The following is a 26,851-nucleotide window of genomic DNA, read 5'->3' on the forward strand; positions in this document are numbered from 1 at the left end:
ATGTTTTAGTTTGGACAAAGATAAACTTATCATCAGAGGCCAAAACAAATGCTACTTCAAACCAAAACAGTAGATAGGGAAAAGAAGATAGATACTTTTTTGGGGGGCTGTTTATCAGTGGCTGAAGAACAAGGGAAAACACATTACAGGTTTTAGGACAAAACTTAAGAACGCAAGAGTAAAATTAAATCATGTTGAGTAATAGAAAAAACCCTTTTCAAAATGATTCTCACCTTAGACTATTGTTTTCCTTGTTTTATTGAAAAAAATCACTTGCAACATATACATTTAGGAAATCCTGATAGTTAGACAAATACAGATTTAGTAGATCCAAATCAAATAGAGATATCTACACTGAAACAAAATTTTGACAAGTGTTCTTAATTTATGTTTTCAGTTCATCATTTAAACATACACCAAGCTTTGCTTAAAGGTGTACAGCTATCAGTCTTGTTTATTTTCCTCCTCTTGAAGCTCTGTTATGCATATAATCTTCTTTACAATTATACATTTTAGCTTTGAGCTGGCAGAAAGCAGTTGTGTTGTTCTTGTCCAGGAAGAAAAGGCTGTGAAGATAAGATGGCAGAAGAGACTTACGTTGCTTCTTCAACAAAAGTCACAGGTTTTTATTGCCTTAGGGAAGATAAGCAAACCCAGTTCAGTGAACAGTGGATAGCTAGGAAACCAGGAGAGAAATATTTTGCTTTCACATAAAAGTTTAAATATTTACATATAAACAGAAAGTCTTCACAAAGCAGTTTAAAAAAAAAAGAGACAAAACCCCCTATTTCCCTTTCTGGGGTACTCTTATCAGAGGAGAGCAACTTCTTGCCTATGGTGAAGACTTTCAGTCAGGCTTGCTCTATTGCAGTATGAGCCACCTGAGTCTTAGCTCTTTGCACGGCTTTCACAATGTTCCTGTAGATTCCAGAGGATTACAGGTGCAAGATTCATTACATCATTCTCCAGCAGTTAATTTAGATGCAGAAGTTTTTCAGACATTATTATGAAGAGAAGCAAAACTTGATTCAACTACAGTCAGCCTCGCCTCCAGTGCCTTTAGTATGGTGTCTGCCTATAAAGTAAATAAGGAAAGATACTTGGTACTTCACAAAACAAAGAGCAAGCACTTTCTGACATGTATGCTAGAAGTCAATCATGTGTTATCAATCCTATTGGATTCTTTTCCCACTATCTGCACAGTCTAAAAGTTCAGTCAATTCTAATATGACCTCTCAGCACTCTCTAGAGTCTGCTATAGCTGTCCTCTCACTTTGAAGCAAGAATTCCACACATTCAGCTTCTGCTATACAAATGGCAGCTTTCAGGGCTAATCTGGTTATCGTATGTGCTCTCAGCTCTCCCTATCCACAGTCAGGAGACTTCTAGAGGAAAGTATCCACTCATATTTATTATGCAATACTTCAATACAGAACAGCAGCAAAAGCAGTGAATCCGTTTACATGAAGGATAGGATTCTACAGAAAAAATTTGATTAAATCAGTCTTTAAAAAAAAAACTGGAGAAGCAAAACAAAGCTACAAGAGGCAAGCAATGGTTCAGACTTCTGACAGAGATAGGAATCTATAGCTGTATTTGACAAATAGAAATGCTTCTTAAAATTATAATCAAAGTCTTACCTAACACAAAATACTAACAGCATGAGTGTCACAGAGTACAGTAAAAATGCACAGAATTGGGTCCAATTGAGACTATAGCTTGTTTTGTAGAAACTAAGGATATGAAGATTCATCTGAGGTACACAACAAGCGATGTAAGATTAAACCTTACCCTTTCTAGTGCTTCTTCCAAAACAGCTCGACTCTCAAGAGTTACAGGCTCCTCATCAGTAAGAGCTTGCTTTTCCGAGGATCCTAGAACGTAACTGATATGCTACAGTTTAGATCATGCACTTTCTGCTCTGAATGCAAAAACAAACATAACTCATTCATTGTTCTCAGTGATTACAAGACTATGATTAATAAGTTACCAAAGCAAGAGCATGATTCAGCAACAAAATCCATACTTAGAATCTTGCAAACAAACTATAAAATGGAATTAAAGCAATTTTAAGCTCAGAACTACTAAGATACCATCACTGTATAACAGTTGGAACTCCAAAAGACAATCATGAGTTCTGATGCTACAGCGTAAGGTGAAGAGTTATTCCAACATTGAGGAGACTGTTGTACTAGCCGGAACAACCAGTCATCACCATTATTGCCTACCCTCCCACGCCCCAAAAAGACATTTTGGGACCATGGTACAATCTTTCAGAGAGCTTTACTGCCATGGAAGAGGCAAAGCAAAAACCCACCATTGCCTGAAAGAGGGAAGAGAACATCAATACAGATGCAACAAAATACACTGGAACTTAATAAAAAGCAGAAATGCTAAACTTAGTCCCAGGGAGAAATAAAGGTGAATTATCCAAACATTAACAAAGTAAGAGCAATAGAAGCACCCCGGTACGTAGACTTAAAGTATTCACTAACTTCATCCTGAATTAAGACCTGCTTCAAGTGCAATAAACCAAATAAAACCAATACAACGGCACATCTTCAGTTTCTAGACAATCGAGTATAAAAAAGTTTGTGCACCGTAAGAGAACTGCAGAACAGATACTAAGAACCTCAATTACACAATGAGTGTCAGGATTCACTTTCACCTTTTTTCACACCTAGACAGGTTAAATTCTACTTCAGGCCCTGTGCCTATCTTTTCTTCTGATAATACTTACTTCTAGTAGCTTTAAGTTAGGCCTATTCAGTACTATTTGAGAGAATAAGGTAGTTTTATGCCAGCTGGAGTAGAGCATCTACATACTCTTTTGATCAGACTAGAAGTAACGCCCATATTGCTTACCTAGTGTTACTTCTGTGCTTGGTATGCAGTTTCTTATACAAGAGAAGACCCTGGTATTTCTATTTTTCTAATGTTTTTTTCTAGTATTACACAGATGACATTTCTATGACTTCAACAGTACAATGCTGGCAGCAGTAACACAAAAAATTACCCTGGAAAGAGATAACTACCTCTAGATATTCCAGTAAAACTAACAGCAGCAATCCATATAAATGATACCTAGAGGCATCCCTAAAAATGCTACCTTTACCTTTCAATGGAGTCAACACTGAAGCAGAACAAGTCTCTCTTGTAGTCAAGATGCTTTGGTGTGCACCTGTAGACATTGCCAAGTATCATTGAGCAGCCAGAGCAGGACAAAGTTTCAACCATGCTGTAAGGAAAACATACAGCATTTATTCAAAGGGGAGGGGGCTTTCCCCACACCTATTCAAAAACAATTCACCTGCTTGTGATCTTCAGAGGATTCACTCTCAAATGCCACACTGTAACTACGAACATTTATCTTCCAGCCAAGGTTCCCAAAGCAGACCCTCAGCCCGATGACCTCAGCAAGACTAAGAGGTAAACTTTAGACAGGCCACCTGGAGGAGCTGCTCTAGGCCAAGGCCCCCCGGCCTTCCTCAGGGACGGCGGGGTGGCAGCACCCGACGAGCCGCTCACCGGGCCCCTCCTCGGCACCTTCCCCCGCCCCGAGCCGCCCACCCCCGCCGCGACACCGGGCCTCACCATCCGCACTCGCCGGGCCGCTTGGAGAGCTTCTGCTCCTTGTCCACCGAGACGCTGGCAGACGCATCTGCGCGCAGGTGGGGAGGGAAGAGGGACCAGCGGTCACCAACGGCCGCCCCCAACGGCCGCCGCCTCGCGCGCGCGGCGGGGGGGGGGGGGGGGGGGGAGGGAGGGGGCAGGGCAGGACTCACTGCGCAGCAGGATGCAGCCCGCCTCCTCGTCGTTGGTCACCCAGCTCAGCGTGTCGCCCACCGGCCGCTTGCAGCCGGCGCACAGGAACACCATGGGCAGCAGGTCCTCGTCCGCCCCGCGGCCGCCCGGCCCCGCCTCGGCCGCCGCCTCCCGCGCGCCGTCCGCCTCCAGCAGCGACAGGGAGGAGTCGGGCCCCGCCGCGGCGCCCGGCGGCGCGTACAGCGCGCCCGCCATCGCCTTCAAGCGGCCCGCGCCGGAAGCGGCAGTGACGCCGCCCCAAGAGCCGAGGCGGCCGCCCCGCCCCCGCCCCCGCCCCCCACCCTCCCCGGCTCCCGCCCCGCCCGCGCGTGAACCCCGCCCACACGGCGCCCCGCATGCGCGGCCCCGCCCTCTCCCCCTGGGCGCGCTCAGGCAGCCCCCACCCCCACCGCCGCCCTGTTGCGGCCGTTGGCGCCGCTAACGGTCGCGGCGGGCGGCTGGCGGGCGGTCGTCGCCGTTGCTGCTGCCCTCAGCTAGCCAGGCCTGCTGTCCTCGGCCTCAAGATACGTCGAGAGGCACGTTGGGAGGGGCCTGAATGCTCTAGTGACGGGGAGGCGAAGCAAAAAGGCTTGCTGCGGGTTTGGAAGGCCGCTGGTTTTGTCCAGTCTGCCGCATTTTGTTGCTCGCGGTTCAAGTGATGCCCCAGTGTGCTCCCCACTGTAGAGGGGTGCCGAGAGGCCCGATGTGCCTCCGTGCCGCCCGCCAATCCAGGGACTGGGCCTGGGTGAGCAGCCCTGACTTGCCTAGCCCTGACTTACCCTGTAGCTTTTAGGAATGCAGGTAAAAGTTCACTGAGGATCTGTTTCTCTTTTAAAGTGAGAAATTTTGCTAACTTTGATGAAGCAAGTATACGTGTGTGTTTGCGTAGACACTGACAGTGCCGTGGGCCGAATGCACAGGGCAGTTCGACTACCTTTGTCTTGACTGGGAGACTATTTCTCCATCCATTGCTTTTGGGTGGGGGAGGGGAATAAAAAAGTGCCAAAGCAAAATATATGGTTATTTCAATACATTCTTTATATCAGAAGTATTTTACCAGTTCTTACCTGCTTTTTAGGTCAGCGGAAATTCAGAAATTTCTTTCAGCTCAGCTATTTTCAGTGGGTCCAGAATATGTTTCCTTGTTGCTAGTTTCTCCCATGGTTGGAACGCAGTTGGCCTGTGTCCATGCCATTCTTAGTTTACTTTATATCCATCTCAGTTAAAATATTCTGAGGAATAACATAATTGCCCGCCAGGAAGAGAGGATTGTATTTAAAGGCTGCTGTTACATATCTGTCCTACATTAATGTTCCTTTCTGCTAAATGTTTTTTATTATCAAGGCAGTCCTTGAGCTGCAGGACTCCAGAGTGATTTACATAGGCATCAGTTATGCAATCTCTTTCTGAGGGCGCTGAAGTACAATGAAGCAAAGTATTTGGTTGGAGTTCTGAGCTGATTTAAAATGCACTACTGAAATGGCTAACAGAACAAACTCATCGGAGTATTTTTGGTCTTATGAATATTATTGGGATTATATAGATCCAATTCCAGTAGATGGAAGGAAGTTGAAGGTTAATAAATGTAAGTATTGTAGAGTGGTAGATGCTGATCTACTACAGGAAAAATGAGTTGGCAAAATATTGCATAGTCTCTCTGACTTACTTTTTTCCTTGTAATAGATACCATGCTAGCTTATTTGTACGTGGTTTGAATGGATGAGTGTCTGTGTTCCAAACTATCTTAACTTACGTACTGATAGCAATTTCTACTTATACTGAAGCTATTTGATTTATTTTACGGTATTTCAAACTGTAAGACTGCTGACATTAACTCTGATTTAGAGGACGGATTTTTTTTTTTTTGACCATTTGCTAAGTAGAGATCTAATGACATGCAAATCAGTATTTTGGGGTGTTCTTTATCTGCATGCTACCATCAGAAAAGATGACGGAATGAACAGATTTGTTCATAAGACTATAGTGTTTTCCTCTTGGAACATAAAGCTTATGCTAGAACTGATTTAAACACCGTTAGAGCCTTGATAAGAGAATAAGTTTATGCTTTCACCAGCCAGGAACAGCAAACTGAAAACATATTCTATTACTTTTTTCCCTTTGAGCTTTTATTTGGCATCCATCTCTAAGCAATCCTATTGATTTTTGTACTAAACCAAAAATAATGTATGAGAAAAGCTATGATTTAGTACTCCTGAACTGTAAGACAATGTAATAATACACATTATTGTCCACATACATTATGATCATGGAAACAGACTCTGCGGGTTTTAAAAGTTTATTTTCAATGGATATGAAATAACATTCACCGAATCCAGTCATATTAACAAAGTATCGGACTGTTAATTCTGTTGCATGCTTGGTTTTACACAAGGACATAGTGATGTCTTTTTTGGTTACTTAACAGGGAAGGTCGATTTCTTTCCTCTTGTAATTGCATTGGTTTGATTTTGATAAGATAAAATGACAATTCATGTCATGAGGGATTAATGTAACCCAATATAATTGGACAGAGTTACAATGATCTAGGGAGAGCGGGCAGGCATATCTGAGTCACTCAGGCTATAGGCAGTATCTCCCTCCCATTTCTGCCAAGTCTCTATCTATGGTATCCATCAAACAGCTATGGACATTGCTGGTTGCTATGTAGTTTACCAAAGACTCTGATTACCCAGGTGTGGTTTCACGGACCAAAATAGCTTTGAACAAGGTCATTACAGTGATCTAGTCTGTAAGGAGTACAGGATACTCTGCCAGAACATTGTCATGTCTTTGTAATTAACAGTGCCAGAAACTGCCTTGTTGACAGTGAAGACTGAACCGGACAGTACAGGAACGACCGTTCATACCATCCACTTGGGGCATCTAGCTTAGGTGCCTGTGCTGGTAGCTTGGTGTCTTTGACCTTGCTGTATCGTCAGCGGAAACACTTATTTCACGTTGCCTGTGGAAAAGCTCTGTTTCCACTGAAAGGATATGTGGCAAGGGACACATCTGGCAAGGGGTGTCAAGGACAACAAGAAGGGGTTCTTCAAATACATCAATAGCAAAAGGAAGACTAGGGAAAATGTGGGCCCGCTGCTGAATGGGGCGGGTGCCCTGATAACAAAGGATATAGAGAAGGCAGAGTTATTGAATGCCGCCTTTGCTTCAGTCTTTACTGCTGAGGCCATTCCTCAGGAATTCCAGACCCTGGGGACAAGAGAGAAGTCTGGAGAAGGGAAGACTCTCCTTGGTTGAGGAGGATCAGGTTAGAGATCATTTAGGCAAGCTTGACATCCACAAATCCATGGGCCCCGATGGGATGCACCCCTGAGTGCTGAGGGAGCTAGCGGATGTCATTGCTAGGCCACTCTCCATCATCTTTGAAAGGTCATGGCAATCAGGAGAGGTGACTGAGGACTGGAAGAAAGCCAATGTCACTCCAGCCTTCAAAAAGGACAAGAAGGAGGAGCCAAGGAGCTAAAGGCCAGTCAGCCTCACCTCCATCCCTGGAAAGGTGATGGAGCAGCTCATCCGGGAGACCATTTCCAAGCACATGAAGGACAAGAAGGTGATCAGGAGTAGTCAGCATGGATTCACCAAAGGGAAATCATGCTTGACCAACCGTATAGCCTTCTGCGATGGGATGACTGGCTGGGTAGATGAGGGGAGAGCAGTGGATGTTGTCTCCCTGGACTTCAGCAAGGCTTTTGACACTGTCTCGCATCACATCCTCGTAGGCAAGCTCAGGAAGTGAGAGCTGGATGAGTGGACAGTGAGGTGGACTGAGAACTGGCTGGGTGGCAGAGCTCAGAGGGTTGTGGTCAGTGGTGCAGAGTCTAGTTGGAGGCCTGTAGCTAGGGGTCAGTCCTGGGTCCAGTCTTGTTCAGTGTATTCATCAGTGACCTGGATGAAGGGACAGAGGGCCTCCTCAGCAGGTTTGCTGATGATACTAAACTGGGAGGAGTGGCTGACACACCAGAAGGCTGTGCTGCCATTCAGAGGGACCTGGGCAGGCTGGGAGAGGTGGGCGGAGAGGAACCTCCTGAAATTCAACAAAGGCAAGTGCAGGGTCCTGCACCTGGGGAGGAATAACCCCAGGCACCAGGACTGATTGGGGGCTGACCTGCTGGAGAGCAGCTCTGTGGAGAAGCACCTGGGAGCCCTGGCGGACAACAAGTTAAGCATGAGCCAGCCATGTGCCCCTGTGGCCAAGAAAGCCAATGGTATCCTGGGGTGCATGAGGAAGAGTGCTGCCAGCAGGTGGAGGGAGGTGATCCTCTGCCTCTACTCAGCCCTGGTGAGGCCTCACCTGGAGTACTGTGTCCAGTTCTGGGCTCCCCAGTACAAGAGAGACATGGCGCTACTGGAGAGAGTCCAGCGGAGGGCTACAAAAATATTTAGGGGACTGGAGCGTCTCTCCTCTGAGGAAAGGCTGAGAGAGCTGGGCCTCTTCAGCCTGGAGAAGAGAAGACTGAGAGGTGACCTCATCAACGTGTACAAGTGTCTGAAGGGGGAGTGTCAAGAGGATGGGGCCAGACTCTTCTCCGTGGTGCCCAGCGACAGGACGAGAGGCAACGGGCACAAACTGAACCATGGGAAGTTCGCTCTGTGAGGGAACAGAGCACTGGTGCAGTTGTGCAGTCTCCTTCCCTGGACATATTCAAAAGCCGTCTGGACACAATCCTGGGTAATGTGCTGTAGGTGACCCTACTTGAGCAGGGGGTTGGACTAGATGATCTCCAGAGGTCCCTTCCAACCTCAACCATTCTGTGATTCTGTGATTCTATGATATGTTGCCTCCAAACTTAGGAACCTACAGTAAGATGCCTTAGAGAAGGTGGTATAAATATCCACCCCTGTCCATGTGTAAAATCTGCTCTTGAATGCTGAATAGAGCAACATCTGGTGCTGTTGGGAACAGGCAAGTTTTGAGCAGCTTTACACCACTTCCCTAATTGTCTTAATTTTAAAGATGGCAGGGCAGATAGTTGCCCCCTAATTCCACCAGGGGAACTCTGAACTGCTGAGTTAAGCTAGCTGCATGCTGTTGGCTTCTCACAAAGAGGGCTCGGGAATCTGACCTTTCACTTTTTTTCCCAGTAATAGAATCTTTCTTACATTTGGATTCCCTGATATCTAATAGGGGTGGAGTTTGTGTTAAAGCATTTCCCTCCGTGGCCATTTATAGGATATTTCTGTCTACCCAGCTGCCTGTTTTCTTGAAACTGTTAGAAATCATATTTCTGTGAGAAAATGTTCCCTCTCTGTTAAATTTAATTGATATTTACTAATAGTTCCATGGAGGAAATTCCCACATGTACATAGTGCATGCACACACAGTGATGTCATAAGCCTTATTTCCCTAAGAAAGTAGAATATACCAGTCTCTTGTTGATTTTTTTCTGTATTTGCTTTCTCTTCTTCCCCTAAAGAAGGAGAGAAGTCTACCTTCTTTCAGACCTTTTTATTTTCTAAAGAGGTTACTTATGTGATCATACTTTGTGTTTATGCATCTAATCTGCTCCTCCAACAACTTTAGCTTGTTTATCTGCTAACAAAGGAGTGGGAGCCTCAAAGATGTAAAACATCCACAAGTTCTGTGCAGCAGGTGGTTAGATAGAGGAGGAAGAACATTGCTGGCAAAGACCTTTACTGACAAAAAGGCTGCAGGGTGAGCACATCCCCTGTTAGACACCAAGGAAACCACCTTTGGGCTCAGATTTGGGAAACAAATCTGCAGGAAACCAGACTTCTGTGCTTCAGCTGCTCATCTCCCGAGCAAAGAACAACAATAAAGATGCAAGAATAGGGTTCAAGATTTTTTTCCCCCCCTCCTCAGCAGGGTACTGTTAAGGCAATCTGTGTCCCCTGGGGCTGCAGTTTGTGTAACATATTTCTAGGCAGCTTGTTAAAATAGAGTTTTGCTCCATGATTTATGTCTTTTAAAAAACCCACATTGGCTATATTAAATGCTCAGCTAAAAATGTTGGGCTTGGTTTTCTGATAATTAGGGAAGTGAAACTGTTTTTTTTTTTTTTTGCTTCATATAAAAATAGACATTTTTCCATGTCAGCAGTCTAGGAGGAATGGAGGCTGTGCCATCTTAGTACATTTTTTCTTCCTTCTCCAAATGCCAATGGGGAACAGTGATTTCAAGTTATAAAGAAAACACTAAGAGAATTGATTCCATAGTTGGTTAGTTTGCTTACTTGCTTTAAATACAAAGACTAGTCAGGTAAAGAATTTACTTTGTAGATTTTCCTGTATTTATATAAAATTTATATTTTTACACTTTCACAAGCCACTGTTACTGTCTTCTTGTGCTTGGAACTATGTAAACAAAGTATTTTCAGCAAGTCCTTGCCCTGTGTGCTGAAGATGAACTGTGATAATTTCCCCTTAGACAGAGGCTTAGATAGCCACAAACATTCCAAGTTTGGCAAAATGTTTGATATCTCCAGGGCTAAAACAACTGCTGAATTGAAGTTCCAGAGGGCCTCTGCCAGACTGAGTGCAAAGGGGTTTCAGCTTTTGTTTAGGGGTATTGCTGACTTGGCCCAAATAAATCATACATTCATCAGAACCCCTTATATGGCTCCTTAATTCAATTTTGCCTGATTTTTTTTGTCCTGAATCTCTGCACTTTCTGTTATGTGGCCTGTCCCTGAAACATTGTAAGACTGTGTTCTTATCATGAAAATGAATCTAATTCCAGCTATAAAGTCATGTTGCTTGCTTTCTATTAATAGCATTGAGCAGCTCCATCCATTTTGTGTAAAAATAATAAAAAGTGAAATCAGCCCATGAACTCATAGGCTATTTAAACACACACACACACACACACACACACACACACACACACACACACACACACACACACACACACACACACACACACACACACACACAAGTTCAGCAATAGAAAAGTTTTTTTTAAATAGATTGTTAAAATACATTATCTCACTTTAAAAAATTGTTAATTGTAAGACTGTAAAAACAGCCAGGAAGTTTCTGTTTAATCCCTCAAGAGTTCAAACTCCCCTCAAGAATTCAAACTCCCCTTGAGATCTGTAGCAGTTTTAGTTAGCTTCTGTGAATTCTATGAATGATAATAAAGGTGCTCTTAAAAATAAACCAAAATTACTTCAGTTTGGCATAAATCTAGACTCTTCATTTCTGTCCGCATACCTTTGAGCACTTCAAAACTGTGCTTTTCAAACTGTCTTTGGATCACGAGCACCATTTTTTCTTGCAGAAGTCTCCTAATCCTTCCTTGAGGAGTTGGGACTGGCCAGTAGCCTCCAGTCCCTTTTTCCCATAATAATTCTGTGATGGGTGAGTCAAAATACTAGCTCTTGCATGCTAATTTACCATCTTCTGAATTAAAGCTCAATACAAATTTATTTAACAGAGGAAGAATAAAATAAGCTGATGCTCCAGTAGTCATTTTGCACACTCATTTCTTAGTAGCCCAGCCAAAACAACTTTCTGATAAGACTCCCACTGGGTCAGTTTTAGTTTTAGGTTTAAAAGGAACTAGAGTTACTCCCCCTAATCTCTTTGTGGCTCTGATGACAACACGTTCTGAACTTCTTCACAAAGAAACACCTAATCAAACATATTGGATGTGTTTCAAAGAACATTGATGTTTTTTGTCCTTTGAGATAGAAGATTTATTTTCTCTTAGTCAATATTTGTCTGTAGAGTCAATGACCCTCCTTTTTCACCTCAGTCTAAGTGAATATGTGGTTATGAATTCAGGGCATTTCTCAGCTTTTGTCCTGCCCAGCACCCAATCTTTTCAAGGCCTTAGCTGGGAAGTGCACCACCACACCGATCCCAGGAAGCAGGGGCCTTTTTGAAACAGTGACTGAATATGTTACTGCGGCAGGGGCGGCTTCATCCCACCTAACAGCAAGCCTGTAATTGAGGCAGTAATTTCAGCAGCAGCACCACAGCTTTACTTCATGAAAGAGCAACTCTCTTGTCTCCTCTGTCTCTGACTCCTCTTAGCACTCAGTTGTGAAGCCATGTGGTCACTCAGAACAGGGACCAGTTCATCTGTCTGTCTTTCATTAATTTTAAAAAAAAAAAGTTTTCACCTGAATCAGGAATAGCAGCAGTGCCCGTGTCTTAGGCCTGTTTAAATCAACTGTGAACCCATTTTTGAGTGCTAATTGCTTACCTATTCCGAAAAGAAACCACCTAGCCCTAATAATGTTGGCTGCATTTTGAACTATTTTATGGTGGTAACATAAATATTGCAGCTGAACAGGGGACACTGCACAATCTCTTCTACTGGACTGATATGCTGCAAGGGTCACAGGTGTTTTTTCAACAGAATTTTCTGTGCAAAAGTCCAGTATTTAAACTCTTGGTAGAAAGCTCTTCAAGGGTAGAATTTCCTCCTTAAAAGCATCATCCGATCACTTTTAGAGTTCATGGGTTGTTGTACTTAATTCACCTGAGAGTAGAATTTGGCTCCTACACTAGCAGCAGTAACATTTCAGTCCAGTAACGTTTCAGTCTTACCCAAGTACTACACTGCTTACTCTAATGCCTTGTGACTTTGTGAAAGGAACTATATTGAAGTACTGTGTCCAGTTCTGGGCTCCCCAGTACGAGAGAGACATGGCGCTACTGGAGAGAGTCCGGCGGAGGGCTACAAAAATATTTAGGGGACTGGAGCGTCTCTCCTCTGAGGAAAGGCTGAGAGAGCTGGGCCTCTTCAGCCTGGAGAAGAGAAGACTGAGAGGTGACCTCATCAACGTGTACAAGTGTCTGAAGGGGGAGTGTCGAGAGGATGAGGCCAGACTCTTCTCCGTGGTGCCCAGCGACAGGACGAGAGGCAACAGGCACAAACTGAACCACAGGAAGTTCCATCTGAACCTGAGGAAAAACTTCTTGACTGTGAAGGTGACAGAGCACTGGAACAGGTTGCCCAGACAGGTAGTGGAGTCTCCTTCCCTGGACATATTCAAAACCCGCCTGGTCGCGATCCTGGGTAATGTGCTCTAGAGGACCCTGCTTGAGCAGGGAGGTTGGACGAGATGATCTCCAGAGGCTCCTTCCAACCTCAACCATTCTGTGATTCTGTGATTCTGTGAAAGAGATGAAATGCTGAAGACCATCCTAAATGGACTATGTTGCCTTTTAAATATATGCATAGTGCTGGTCACCCTTGCACTTACTAGACTTCTTTGTTCCAAACTCTCTCCCAACCCTGACCATACACTGTTACCATAAACTGCTTGAGTGTCTTAAAGGTGTTTAACGAATTGGTGCTCAGATTCCTACCTCTCAAGAGTTTAATTAAATTGAATTTATTAAATGACACGCTTCTTCGAAATCATAAGATATATAGGTAAGTTTTATATTTCTTGTGTTACCAGTAACAGAATTCTTGTGTTGTGCTCACAGATACTATCGTCATAGCCTTTTGGGTTGGGCTTGCTGCATTTGTGATGTTTCTCTTCCTTATTTTGCTATATATGTCCCGCTCTGGATCAACACCAATAAAGTAAGTACCAGCAGAGATAAAGTAAGTATAGATCAGTATTTTAAAATAGTCTGCATGAAGCGTTCATTCGCTGCTTCACGTGATCCGATGATTACATAAACATTCATAACAGCACACAGAGATGACACTTCTTATTTTACTATTTAGTTTGAGTGTCTCTCAGCCCACTACTATTCACTGTTTGTATTAGTCATCTGGATAAAAATATAAATACATAACTGGTAAGATCTGCAGATCACAGAAAGGTGGGGAAAGAGCAAAGGACGAGGATTGGCAGAGCAGTCTGGACTCTTTGGTATGCTGGGTGCAAACAGCATGCATCTTAATTATGGCAGCTATTGAGGTTGTATATTATGGAACTAAGAGTGTCTGTCTCACACACAGAATGGAGGAGTACCTCTTGTAAACCACTCTTAAGGAGGAAGTGGGAATCGTGGTGATGGTGCAGGTGAACATGAGCTCCCAAAGCTGTTCTGTAGTCCTTGATCAAATTAAGTGGAGACTTAATTTGAGGCTAGTGAGATTACAAAGGTAATATTCTATGTGGCATTTCTTAGACCATTGCAAAAATATTGTACTTATGTTAGGATTCACTCCTTAAAAGGGATTTTGAAGAAATTGAGAAGAATGATGGAAAAAAAATTGGGATTCATAAAACACATCCTACAGTGAGAGAAATAAATCAGTTTCTCAAGGAGGAGTGATTCAAAAATTCTTATTATGGACTATCTGCACCTTTAGAGCACTAACATCCAATCCAAGAGTCCCATTATAACAATAAAAGGGCAAAGTACGATATTAAGATGTCATGGCCAGAAGCTGATGCTACTCAAATTCAGAGTAGATGTGTCATATATTTTAAGTGAGGATAATGAATCACTGGAACAATTTAGTGGAGTATATCAAATAGGTTGTGATGAATTCTTTGTTACTTGATGCCTCAACATCTGCAGCAGATGTATTTTTGTTTAACCAGAAATTACTGTGATCAGTCTGTGGTCTAACATTCTCCTGCCTGCTGTGCAGAAGGTCAAGCTAGCTTCTTTCTTGCCTGGAATGTGTGAATTGCTCAATCCCTGACCATGTTTAAGTTCTTGTGGTTTAAATTAACTCAGTGAAATTACTGATTCATACTTGTCTGAATTTTCTTTTTGTTTGTTTTGCAAATCCTGGCAGAAGTCTGACAACACCTTCCTCCCCAAAGATACCCCATATCTGAACTACTGTCCTCCAGCATAGTAGCCCTAGTTAAAACTACAAATACATTTAGTCAGAGAGAATATTAATCGGTTGGAAGTGTAGTTGTGAAATGACTTGCACAACACCTGCCAACCATGAATGTGTAGCATTCACGGTCTCAGTCAGCTTAGGGATTGAGACAGCGTGGTCAACCCAGGCTTTCCTGTGAATAATGCAAACTCTTAACAGCTAGACTTGGAAAAGGACATCTGAGCCTAATGGCCAATCCTTAAGGAAGAAAGAGAATCGGAAAATTCCCACTCACCTACCAGCTAACTGGAAATGCACAAATTAATGGAGAGATGTTTTCACTGGTAAGGCTTCTTACACTTATATTGCTGCCACTAAGCCACTACAAAACCAGTCAGTCCTTGATACATCAGATTTGCTCAGTGAGGATCATGGCTTTTGTAGGCTTCTTTTTGAGGCATGTGACGCATCTTCCGTGGGTGCGTGTGTGTCCCTCTTCATTTGGGTAGCCTAACTCAGGGTGTAGATTTTACAACCTGGCACCATAGCAATAACCATAGGAGTCAGCCATAGCAATATTGGGGCAGTATCCCCTGGAACTCAGGCCATTTCACTAGTGAGTAATGTTTGTAGATGTTATTCTGTCACTCTCACCTTAGTACCTTAATTTAAATTTCAGTAGAGCACTATTCACCATTAGGGAGACAGAGTTGGGTCTGAGCTAGTGCATAGCCCAGTCGAGCATAATAATTTCTTCAGGCTCAAAGAATGTGTGCAGCATATTTAGCTCTACAGAAAGAGATCCCTGATTGACATGTTAATGTCAACCAGATCGCTTTTACAGCTGGGCTGCACAAAACAGGGAAACACCGTCCAGTGGCAAACAGGTGGACTACATAAATCTGTTCTAGTGGGTTGTTTCTGTCTGAAACCCTCCATGACTGAAAAGAGAGGCTGCGTAAATAGCTCGCTGTGACAGGAATGTCCCCAATCTTCTAAAAGATGATAGACTCTGTCATGTGAAGAGCAGGGCAGGCGCTTTTTTTAGAGCAGTGCAAGCAGGTGTAGTGGATGCACCTGGCCAAGAACGCAGTGCCCACTGACGTAAAGCACCCACTTATTGAATGGGAATGTACTTCTAACATGGCTTGTGATTTTGAACTTTGTCTAAGGACAGGTTTCTGTTTGCAGCTTTCTACATTCAGTTTACTTTGTTTCCTGCTAGCTTCTCTGGCCAATAAGTTTTGTGCAAACAAGGATGGATTTGCCCACTGCTTTTCCTAGTCTGAGCAGGATGCAGAAAAATCAGCTCAGCAAATTAGGCAGAGGTTCAAGATTAGGTCACAAACAAGCAGGGGCAAATGAGAACAATATAGCACTAAAAGGGAGCACTAATAGTCTTATTTGTTGGCACCCTAAGGCCTCTGGCATGCTAACAAAAGGTAACAACAACAATAAAAAAGGCAACTTGCCCAAATAAACCACAAAGCAGGAGGCAAGCTAATACAAGAAACCCATGAAAATGGGTGTAAAATTGCAGGTTAACAGAGGCAAGTTCCCACTAATTTACTGTGCCTAAAGAACTGGCAGGAGAAGCCTATACACTTGAGAATTTCAGAATGTTTGAAAGACTTCAAAAGATTAAATTTTAGAAAATTTTCACTTTTCTGGCATGTTGCTGAGAGTGGAATACTTGTTTTAAAAATATCCATATTCATCCCCAGTATTATGTCACATCTCATCCATCAAGAGAGCTGTTGTGACCAAGACAAGTCTGAGATGTTTTGTGAAAAGGCCAGAAACTGTTAATGGAAAGCAGCATTGGATGGCGTTTGTTTAGGGTTTGAAATCGTTCTGCCTATCATTATTCTAGGCTCGAAACATACTGCTAGAAAGAAATTTTGGGATTGAAGAGACTAGTAAGCCTTCAAAACTTGGTCCTTTTGACTGAGTTCCATTAATTTTTTTAACTTCTTGCTCTAATTTGACTTCTCCCAGAAACAAAACAAGGCAGTTTGCTGGAAAGATACTCTTCTGGTTCACTTCCACCGTCTTCCCTAGCATCTTCTTTTTACATAATCCTTTTGTTATTGTTGGCATGAAGTTTACCTAATTTCTCTTCTGAATTCTTCTTTCTTTTTCCCTGTGATAATTCCAATACATTCACCCAACAAGCATACAAACACGTCACTGGTCAAGGCTGGAGAACTTTTACCTTCACTGTTCCTGTGCTCATCCATCTCTCTGTCAAGCTCAGCTCAGGGTCACTCAGGGCAGCATGTACTGTTTCAGCTGCTCATCTGCCTGGTGAAACAAGAGTACTTTCAAGTCTTTCAGGCATTTCCCTGCTGCCGCGTGTCAGCTGTCTTTATTGCCAGCTAGATCTCTTAGGGTCCCCTGAAGATTACATTCTGGCTTTGTGTAACATGCAGTGATTGTATCTCCTCCACCTCTGTGTACAGCAAGGTCTCACTATCTGGGCAAGGCCAAGACATCTACCACGGTATAATCTGCTGATTTTTTAGCTGTATATCCACACAGAAAAGAAGTCAGCATCAAGCTCCTCTGAATGCCACATGCAACAACTGGATCTGCATATGCCACAGCATAATCTTTAGACTCTGAAGCTTGCCCGGACCTCAATCCATGATCTGATTGCACCACAATCTTCTCTGCACTGCAGAGTTATCTGGTGCCAAGTCAGATGAATGAGTTTGGGGAGAAGAGGAGGGTTGATACTTGCAAGAAGGCTGCAGCAAGGAATCTATGTCCCAGTCCCCTTTGTCACCATCATGATATCCCTACAGAAAGAAAAAAAAAATGTTTGGGGGAGCAGGGTCAATTATTTCAAACCCATTATCAAAGCAGTTAATTACCACACAGTTGCAATCAAGAGCCAGTATTGAGCTACATGCTTTTGTCTTTTAAACATTTGCATCAGCTATGTGTCTCATCATGCAGAATGATACAGAATATAAGGGTTGGAGGCAGTTCCTGCTGAAAGCTAAAACTTCTTGCCCTGGGGGAAGGCAATGTTCCTTCCTAGACCTCCCAAACGGGGATTCCCATGTATTGTGCTGGAGGCTGCATGTTCCTAACAACCACAACTGAGACTGCTGTGGAACCCTCCAAAATCTTCTGGCAATCGCTTGCCTGCCAGACACTATATTAAAGGAAAAAAATAAAAATAAAAATAATCAGCTACTCAAAGAGTTGGAAAGTCTATTTCTCAACTCTTATCCACATTCTTTCTGTCATAATAGTCTCAGAGTAGGAATCACTCAACTGACTTCTGGACTTCTTGGTAGCATGAGCTTTTCTGACTTCAGAGAGATTTCTAGCAATAAGAAAACTGATTCAGTGTTTAGATATGCCCCCCACACACACACTACCACCACATTTTACCCAATATTTCTGGGACATATATTATAGTTTCAGGATAATTCTTGCCAAAGTTGGAGATGCATAAGTTGGCTTTAAAACACCTGTTGTGCAGCCAGCTTCTCAGTTTGCAGGTGAGAGTTTTCTTCGTGGACAGACTGTACAATGTCCATGTGCTCTTTCAATTTTCCACTCCATCCAGATAAATTGCAACAGCTGCCTCATTCCTGGAACTGGGGAGCTCATTTGGATATTTGACAGCTCAGGTTTTTTTGATCCCTAGGAAAACAAGCAAACAAAAAAATCTATAACAATATCCTAGCTCTCACATGAGGGCAGATAGTCTTCAGAGTGTTGGGTTTTTTTTTTTTTGTCAAGCTTACCTTCAATTTGTAGGATTCATTAGTGGACAAGTTAACCACCATATATAAGAACAACAAAAAAAATAAGTATTCCTGTACACAAAGGCAGTTAATACGATATTCAAGGCACGAGTTTATATTTCTCCAGATGCCAGTAAGAAGTGTCAGATCTTGTTACATGGGCATACCCACCTTGTCTTTGGGGAGATGAAGTCCTTATTAATAGTATAGGAAGGAGACTATCATGAGAGGTACTTCCCTGAGTAAGCAGACCATGTTCTCAGGCAGCTGTTCTTGTTCTCTACTTTCTCCAGCCCTCTCTCTCCTATCACAGTAGACAGTTTCCTGTAATGAAAGGAGTTTGCCTCTATAAGCTCAGTTAAGCTATAGTCAACTGTGATCTCTACCTGCTATCTCCCACTAGTGATAATCACATATTCTCACACTCAGGTATCTTGAAATTCTTGAAGGGTAGGCTAAAGAACTTGGAAACTTGGAACTTGGAAGTCCCAGCTTGCCAGTGGGACTTAAATCTGGTGCTCAGGTCTCTCAGTATTTGACCTCTACATGGCCTGTCTGCATAGAGCACAGCTACATCCCTTGTATCAGAAGAATCTGAGACAGCGAGGCCTTTACAGCTGGTTTCCCATATGCAGTGTTCCTGGGGACCTATCCCAATTTCTTCCCAGTATGATTTCTGAATTTAATCTCAAACAGCAGATAATAATTTTGCTATTCTCAAGACTGTGATTTCAAGGGATAAAACTGTCTTCCACACCTCCATCATTAGGAGAACGTTCTCTTCTCATGTTGACAGAAGCAGATCCTTTTCACATGATCAGCTGTCAGACCCAAAGGAGCAGAGGCTGTTAAAATGGGTAGCTATGAACTGTCAAAGCCTATTACAAGACTTAGTCACCATCAGAGCACAAATCACAGTGGCTCTACAGAAGTTTTCTCACTCCTGACATCTAAGGGTTGACCACCTGGAACATGCTCCATACCTTTTGGTAGGCATTATGCCACTGGAGAGAGGCCCGGGTTTGATGTGACATCTGGTAGGGTGGTGCTGAGGTTGTTTGGAGATTACTGATCTCCAGGTGAAAACTAATAAGCTGGGTTTTTGTCTAGCGTCAGCCACTGTGTGAATGCATATATGGACTCAAAGACAAGAAAAGAGGTTATTTACCAGTAGCTGGTGTCCTTCCTTAAATCTCATCCATTGAGACTCATGCACTGAACATGAGGTGAGAACATGCCCTCTGCAGCTGCTGCTCAGACAAACATTCTCCAAACCAGGAGCGACCAGGCAAACATACATCCAGGGTGGGCGGTGCAGTGGCCTCTGCGTCTCAGTTCCTGGGAGATAGTCTGTCAGTGTTAAGATGCTATCCACTGCTTTCTGAAGTTCTTGTTCTTGCCCTTTCTCTTTTGAAAACTAAGATGATAGGGCTTTTTGTTTTCAAAACGTTAAATAGTTTTTAATGTCATACAAAGGCTTCCTATATAATAGGCACCAGATAGACATTTACAAGTGACATACATAACACACTTCCATTTGTGAAATAGCTCATGAGCAATGCATTCTAACAGTGTCCTATCAACAAACATATTATCAAATCCAACATTTTCCCCTCAAAAGGTACAGAACGTCCAGTCCAGGCACTCCTGACACAACGTAAAAACAAGTCCGCTCATTCTCAAGAGACATAAAACAAACCACAGAAAACAGATGCTCTAGAGGAAGTTTGAGAGTGCTGCCCACCGAGGGCTGCCAAAGTCTCTGCCCAGGTGCTGTACCCCTGCAGAGGAGAACAAGTTCTTGTATTTATTGTTTTGGTCAGTACTTCTCATTTCTGTGCCTTGTTAAATCACAATTTCTTGGCACTGCATCTTGCCTTAGTTAATAAACTTTAATAAAATTAGGGCTAAACATGTATTTGCATTAAAAAATATATAGCTATTTATAAATGAAGAGAAGAGAGGGGTAAGGTGGTGATGCCAAAAAAATGATCACTGTGGACAGATCAAATTGTGATAAGCATACGATATTTTGGAATCACAGTATCACCTACTCCAGACTTTAAAAGATCACGTGTCTGTCCCCAGAATCAAGGAATTCAAAATATTAACTCTATTTTTTTTATTCGTTAACATCTCAAGCTTTCGTGTGCTACAAGGAAAACGAATTCTCAATGCACTGTTTTTAGGGGGAGTAGTTTAAGAAAAATCTGCAATTCTCAACAAATAACATAATTGCCAGGGGTGAGGCTTTACAACGCATTTTGTTTGATTAGGTCCGTCTTACCTGGCTGCCCAGACTGCTGTATATGACTGCTCTTCCTTGTATCGCCTTATCTTTATCTGTAAATTTCATTCACAGTGATCTTATACTTACTTTCAGATCACTGATGAAAATATTGAACAGCATCAGGTAGCTGTGGAGCTTTGCTAGAAACATCCACAGGCAGGGATCATTCCCCAGTTACTCTTTGAGAAGTCTTATTCACAGAATACCCCTTAGTGGGGTTTGTATATAGCTCTTTTTAAAGAAAACAGAATGGAATACTAAGTCAAATGCCTTACTGCAGTATAAATAGGTTACATATATGCAGCCACCTTTATCAGCCAAACTGTAATCCCCCCGAAGAACAAAATCAGGCTTGTTTCACCATACCTGTTGTTCTCTAAAACTCACTGTCTGGAATTATTTTTTTTTTTCTGTCCTTTGAAACCTTTGTCAGTTGTATCTTATCTTAGTTTTTCCCATGATTTTTCCTGGGACTGAGGTCAGTTTCACTGGCTTAGGGTGACTCTGCGTGCTGGCACATTAGCGCTCTTCCAGTCTTGTAGAATTTCCCTGCTATTCCGAGGATGGTTAAAAATTAACATGAGTCGGCCAGAGGTCTCCTCAGCCAGTTTTCGGGTCTCTAGGATGCATGTTCTCCAGCCCTGCTGATTTAAAAATAATGATTGCTAGCTGATGCTATTTAGTTACTGAATGGACTGAAAGGAAAACATCCCATTGTGGTAAGAGGAGTTTGTCTTGCTTCTGTCAAACAGAGAGATGAAATCTCTCTTGAGGATGCTTGCATCATATCACAGAAAACCCCAAACCTGCTTGCCTCCATTCTGTGGTGAGCCTGTTGCTGTGACTTTTCATAGGTTTCCACATTTGTTTAGCTACAGAAACGAACAGGGCTCTTAGTCATAGAGGCCTTCTTTCTTGTGTGTGAATCCGTGGCTCCAGAGCATTACTAAGTCTTTTCAAAAAATTTCCCTTTTTTCCCCCATTTTTTGGTTACACTTTTCTTCCCAGTCAGTGTAATTTTGCTCCTGATCTTTGAGGCCCCAAGGACATATGTCACCAGTTAGGACCGTCCTGTATTTAGCCACATTTAATGGAATCTACCACTTTTAGGCCAGGACTGATCTGCTTTTTAAAGATGAAGTTTGGGAAACTGCTGAGAGAGTGGCTCTGGCAGCAGGAGGCAGGGTGCACTCTGCTGCTTTCATATCATCACTTCCTCTACCTACCACTAACTTGTATTTTCAGCAGAACTGCACCATCTGAGATCTTTGTATTATTATTATTTGTACACTCAGAATTTCCTGCTATCCTAGTCCTACTCCTTTTTTATCTGTCCCATTTTCCTGCTCAGATCCCCATCCCCTCCTTAGAGCTTTGTGTTGCCTTTCCCCAACATCAGTGTTAGAGAATCTCTCCCAAATACCATGCATTTCTCTTGTTCTTGCCCCCAGTGTAGGTGGCTTTGCCCCTTGTACATGCATACAGACATCACTCCTATCCCCCTTCTCTTTCCCAGGAACATCCATGAAAGTGTCCTTCGTCCTCATTATACAGCAATTCAAAGCAAAGTGTCCAGTTTCCTCTTTAAAAACCCAGCTAAAGAACTGTGCTTAAGGGCTGGACTAAAGGTCCCAACTTGGGGGGCCATGAGGGAGGCACCAAACATAGCCCATAGCTCAAAGTTTTGCTCTTGGTCATACCCTTTTTCCAAGTAAAAGCATAATTCTCTTGATCGATAAAGAGGACTGAAGTCCAAAAGCACCTCTCATGCTGGATTCAATGCCTTTTGTTGTTAGGAGAACCAGCTTCTATATTTTTTTAAACTTTAATAATGTACCTGCTTATGAAACTGCTGGTATCTGTCTTCCAAATGGAGGTCCCCAATAATGGTATGCTTTTTTCCTTCCACGCATTGCAGACAGGTGATTGCAAGGAACCAAGTAGAAGAAAGCAGCTCCAATGGTGAACAGCCTCACTGCGATGATCTCAGTAGCCCAGACTCAGATTTGATTGCTCCTGAAATACCTAACTCCCTCTCAGATGAAACTGGCATTCATGGAAGTATCTCAGCCTGAGTTAAAATTGGAACAGATTAAATACTAACAGCAGTACAGTCCTCTCCACTACAGAGAAAAGATCAATACTGTGACTACCTATTAAACACTGATGCTACAAAGCTGAATTAGTTCATAAAAGAAGAAAAATGTCTTTCAAAGGCCAGAATTGAAAAATCCTGGACACATAAAAGGAAATCCTAACAGTCATATTTGAGCAACATTGCTGGAGCTGCCTAATTAGAGCAATGCAGATCTTGATGATGATGACTCCAAAATTTCTCTCGTTTAAGTAAAGATTCAGACTCAAACTCCTCTCTCAGTTACGCAGAGAGTGGTCTCAGTTATGCCAGCTGAGTGTTTCTCATTTACACTCATTTGACTGAGAGCAGATTTACTTCCTCCAGCAGAAAGTGCAGAAATACCAGTCATGCCCCAAGTCCTGTAAAGAGTTGTTTTGCTTACCTAAGAGTCCTGTTATCCTCAGGGGTGTCTCTGCAGAATCACAATGTTCACTGAGTTTTCTTAACTGTGAAAGAAAACAATGCCACATTGATCATATTGGATGGGCAGCATAACCAATACTGTTTAAACATCATGAGAGCCACTGTGACGTAAGTCATTTATTTCTGGCTCTGTCCTCAGGTCACCCTCTCATGGTCAACTGCATCTTCATGATATTCCACTTACTGCAAAATAAACAACAATGTCAATGCAACATCAACCATCAACCTTTGCTTTAAGAAGAGTTATGTCTTCCTTCTCCAAACTAAAAGCTCAGCACTTCCCTCAAGGATAGAATATGCTTTTTTTTTTTTTTTTCCTATTGCAAAAACATATTTGGCTTACTTAAAATTTATTAAAACTTTATTTAGCTAAAACAGCCTTTAAATGCTAATGGAAGCACTGATTAACTCAGGTGAGTGTGTCTTAATGAATAAAGTCATTAGCCTTTCCTACTGCCAGAAAATACAGGGTTTTGCTAGTATAATCAATCACCCTTAGCCACCACTTTGAAATGGTAGGTGGAAAAGAAACTTGTTAATATTGAACGTTCTTGAAATGGTACCTGCCAGTTACTCAGGCATTAGAGAGAAGCGTGTTTACCATCTTTCATATAAAAGGGAGATGCTGTCAAAAACTCAAAAGCAGCATTGCATTTCTGCACGAGTTGCCTGCTTTTAAATGGGGTTGAAAAACCGTCTTACAGAAGCTTTCGGAGGGGATGGAGAGGGCCTGTTTAGCCCTGCCTCCTGGAGCAGGGCAGAAAGTGCCACTCACACTCTCTCCTCACCCAGGGACCTCTGCTCTCTCCACCTCTCCTTGCCTGTGGAGCACTACCAAAGCCAGGCAGAGGCAGATGAAGGTCCATGCATGAGAGAGTGAGGAACCATTAGCGCTTCAGTAACCACAACTCTGGGGCTACAGAGTCTGCAAATTGACTACTGTTGGTGTTAGGCCTGAAAGCCTATCAAGGCTTAAAGTCCATAGAGTGAGACTGAGTCGTGGACAGATGAAAATGAGGGAAAGCTGCAGGAGCGAGGGAAGGCTGCAGGAGCTGAAGAGGCAACGTGGACAGAAAAATATCAAAAAGCCAAAATTTCCCATCAGTCAACTCAAATGGCCACACCTGCCTTTCCCTTCCCTCGAATACGTTTATCCTTTTCTAGAGCTGAGGTAGCGCCCACAAGAGACACGAATCAACTTTTCGTGGCAAAATCCTGACTGTGTTCTACTTAACAACAAAACTCCACTGTGTTCGAAGGGGAGAGAATTTCTCCCTCATTGGCACTAGTCGTCCCACAGCAAGTTGCGCCTCCCAGTAACCCCAGTGGAACACAAAGAGTCCTGAAGAGAGCCCAAAGGAGACCTCATCATCTCAGCCCGTTCTCCTCAAGGCCACACCAACTACACTTCAGTCATTCGTGTCATGCTTCTCTACCCTGATCTAAAAAACCTCTCCAGCAACAAGGCTGTGCAGCCCCCTGCGTGGCCTGCTTCCACATCCTCCTCCCTGGCTAATGGCAGACTCTCACCTTGTTTCAAGAACCTATTTTCTAGAAATGGATTCTAAGGGGATTTCTGAAACATGTTAATACTCCCATTCATAACCACTAGTGTTCTTTTATTAGTTGCATTGGAACATGATTCAAAGTGCATAGCCACTAACAAGACTTTTTATGTCCTTTACAATTATCTGGAACTGTTCACAATAGCTTAGGAGTCAAAAAGTAGATTACTACTACTATTTTTTAAAGGCAAAACAGAAAGTAACTTGCAGGCAAAACAAACCAACCATGGAGAGCATACAATATGAAGTGTATAAACAGTAATAAATAATGTGCAAAACACAAGCTTATCTTATAACATCTAACTCGGGAGGAGGGGAGCGTGGGGAAAGTGCATTTTCTTCCATGACATTTAAATATATATCCATTTCAAGGCATTTCCTGTACTCTGCTCTTCCCAGTGGGTACTTTATTTCCCCCTGCCCCCAGGCTCCTCTGTTTACATACACTGCTCCTACCCCTGTAGTCTGTGGGATTCATGGACTATCAAATTGCTGCACCCATCAGTTGCCAAAGGAGACCCAAATAAGCACATGCAGCTAGTTCAAAGACAAAGTTGACTTCCATAAAAACGTTACCTCTCAAATGCCTCTCTCACAAATGCTGCCTCTTTCTGCCATAGCTCTGCTACGTAAAGTCCTTTTCTGCTAACATGTCGGATGCGTCCTCACCTGAAAACCAGCAGCCCGCCACAGGGCCAAGCCCTCCTGAGATCCACTGCAAACCCTGAGAAGCCCCAACCCCCAACTCAAAACTGCAAGTATGTTCTATGCACCGTGTACAACAGGAACGCGTAACCTTTAAAAAAGGCCTGTCCCTATACTCACTTCTGTGAGGGCAGGCTGCTGGGTCTACTGCGGAGTTCTCTGGAGTTTTAGCCATGTGATTCTCATCATAAGAACAGCATCTCCCCGGGAGCATCTCCCTAGCATTTTCCCTGGGAAATATGCTCAGGAGGACCCTGCTTGAGCAGCAGGGAGGTTGGACTAGATGATCTCCAGAGGTCCCGTCCAACCTCAACCTTCTGTGATTCTGTGATCAAAGTGAATACTTTGTATTAAATCATATAAACTTATTGTTTGAAAGCCTAAGTCCATATATGGGGCACAAATCCTTTCAACAATTTATTTTAGGTACTCAAGTTTAATTTCTTAAAATAATGACTCTCCATCTATTTAAATTATTCAAATGAATTGTTAATATGTTGGCATTAATTCACACACACAAATCATCTATGGTTTTTAAAGATATTTGACCATTATTTCCAGAATTGCTTCATAATAATCTTTTAATTACCACATTACTAGAATATATTGAAGCTCACAGAGGCAGTGAGATTAAATCTTATTTGTAAAGTTCCCACATGCAGAGCTACATTCCCTCTACTGATAAGCACATATGAACTGATATGACAGGCTAGTAGCATTGTCAGCTTATTTGCGTTTTTTTTTCTCGCCGTTTCCAAAACTACCATAAAAAAGAGGAAGAAAACACGTATCTGAACAATCCGCTCCTCCAACCCTGAATACTTTGATAACGGTGATGTTAGAGAGACTAATAAAATACTAAAAGCCAGGGAGAAAATACCCACTACTTGGCCTTTTAGAATATTTAAGGCCATCAGAACCCCACTTCAGCATGCAAAACACTTAGGGGGATTCACATGTAATTAGTCAGGGTTTGCATGTGCCATTGCAAGGAAAGCAGACCAACACGTATGACTAGCCGTGTGTAGTCACAGTCGCCTCATACTGCTTTTTTATTCTGTAGCATCCTGTATTGCGTTAGCTAAAGCGCATTATAAACATGGCAATTATCTTCCTTATTTTTAGCAGTGATAAAACTACTTTCAGAAATCACTATTTCTATCTACAGAAGGAAGCATCAAGGTGTGCGAAGACCTGTTTGAGCACACATATTTTAGCATGCCTGCTTGCACCTGATGCCCCTGATTCCAGATACGGATCTCACTCATGAATCGCTCTTCCATCTGGTCAAGCTTCAACAAACAAATTCCACTCCTGAAGGTACCACAGTTACAAAAATATTTATTTTTTTAAATGAACATAGCCAAAGGGCATGTGAAAGGGTATTACAAGGCACATAGGTACACCCCTAAATACGTTCTGAGCTTGCAA

The 26,851-nt window shown here is 42.8% G+C and overlaps 1 protein-coding gene and 1 non-coding gene across 3 annotated transcripts; one reads left to right on the forward strand and one right to left on the reverse strand.

Annotated features, from left to right (window-relative positions):
• Positions 1–240: 240 nt before the first annotated feature.
• MIS18A (MIS18 kinetochore protein A) lies at positions 241–4,035 on the reverse strand. The gene is made up of 5 exons (XM_068912265.1): positions 3,786–4,035; positions 3,595–3,661; positions 3,116–3,238; positions 1,792–1,885; positions 241–1,075 (listed from the first exon to the last, which is right to left on the reverse strand). Exons 1-5 carry the CDS (start codon positions 4,018–4,020, stop codon positions 995–997), a joined length of 600 nt encoding a protein of 199 aa, XP_068768366.1. The 5' UTR covers positions 4,021–4,035; the 3' UTR covers positions 241–994.
• A 266-nt stretch (positions 4,036–4,301) lies between these two features.
• Positions 4,302–26,751, forward strand: LOC104139462 (uncharacterized). 2 transcript variants are annotated; one of them, XR_011135280.1, is made up of 4 exons: positions 4,302–4,605; positions 13,228–13,327; positions 22,509–25,473; positions 26,589–26,751. It is a non-coding gene; the product is annotated as an uncharacterized protein (transcript). The 2 variants fall into 2 exon arrangements; XR_011135281.1 differs by lacking the exons at positions 4,302–4,605; positions 26,589–26,751 and adding an exon at positions 5,083–5,389 and having other exon boundaries at positions 22,509–22,648.
• Positions 26,752–26,851: the final 100 nt, after the last annotated feature.

Source organism: Struthio camelus, chromosome 1 (assembly GCF_040807025.1).
Source record: "Struthio camelus isolate bStrCam1 chromosome 1, bStrCam1.hap1, whole genome shotgun sequence".
NCBI classification, from domain to species: domain Eukaryota; kingdom Metazoa; phylum Chordata; class Aves; order Struthioniformes; family Struthionidae; genus Struthio; species Struthio camelus.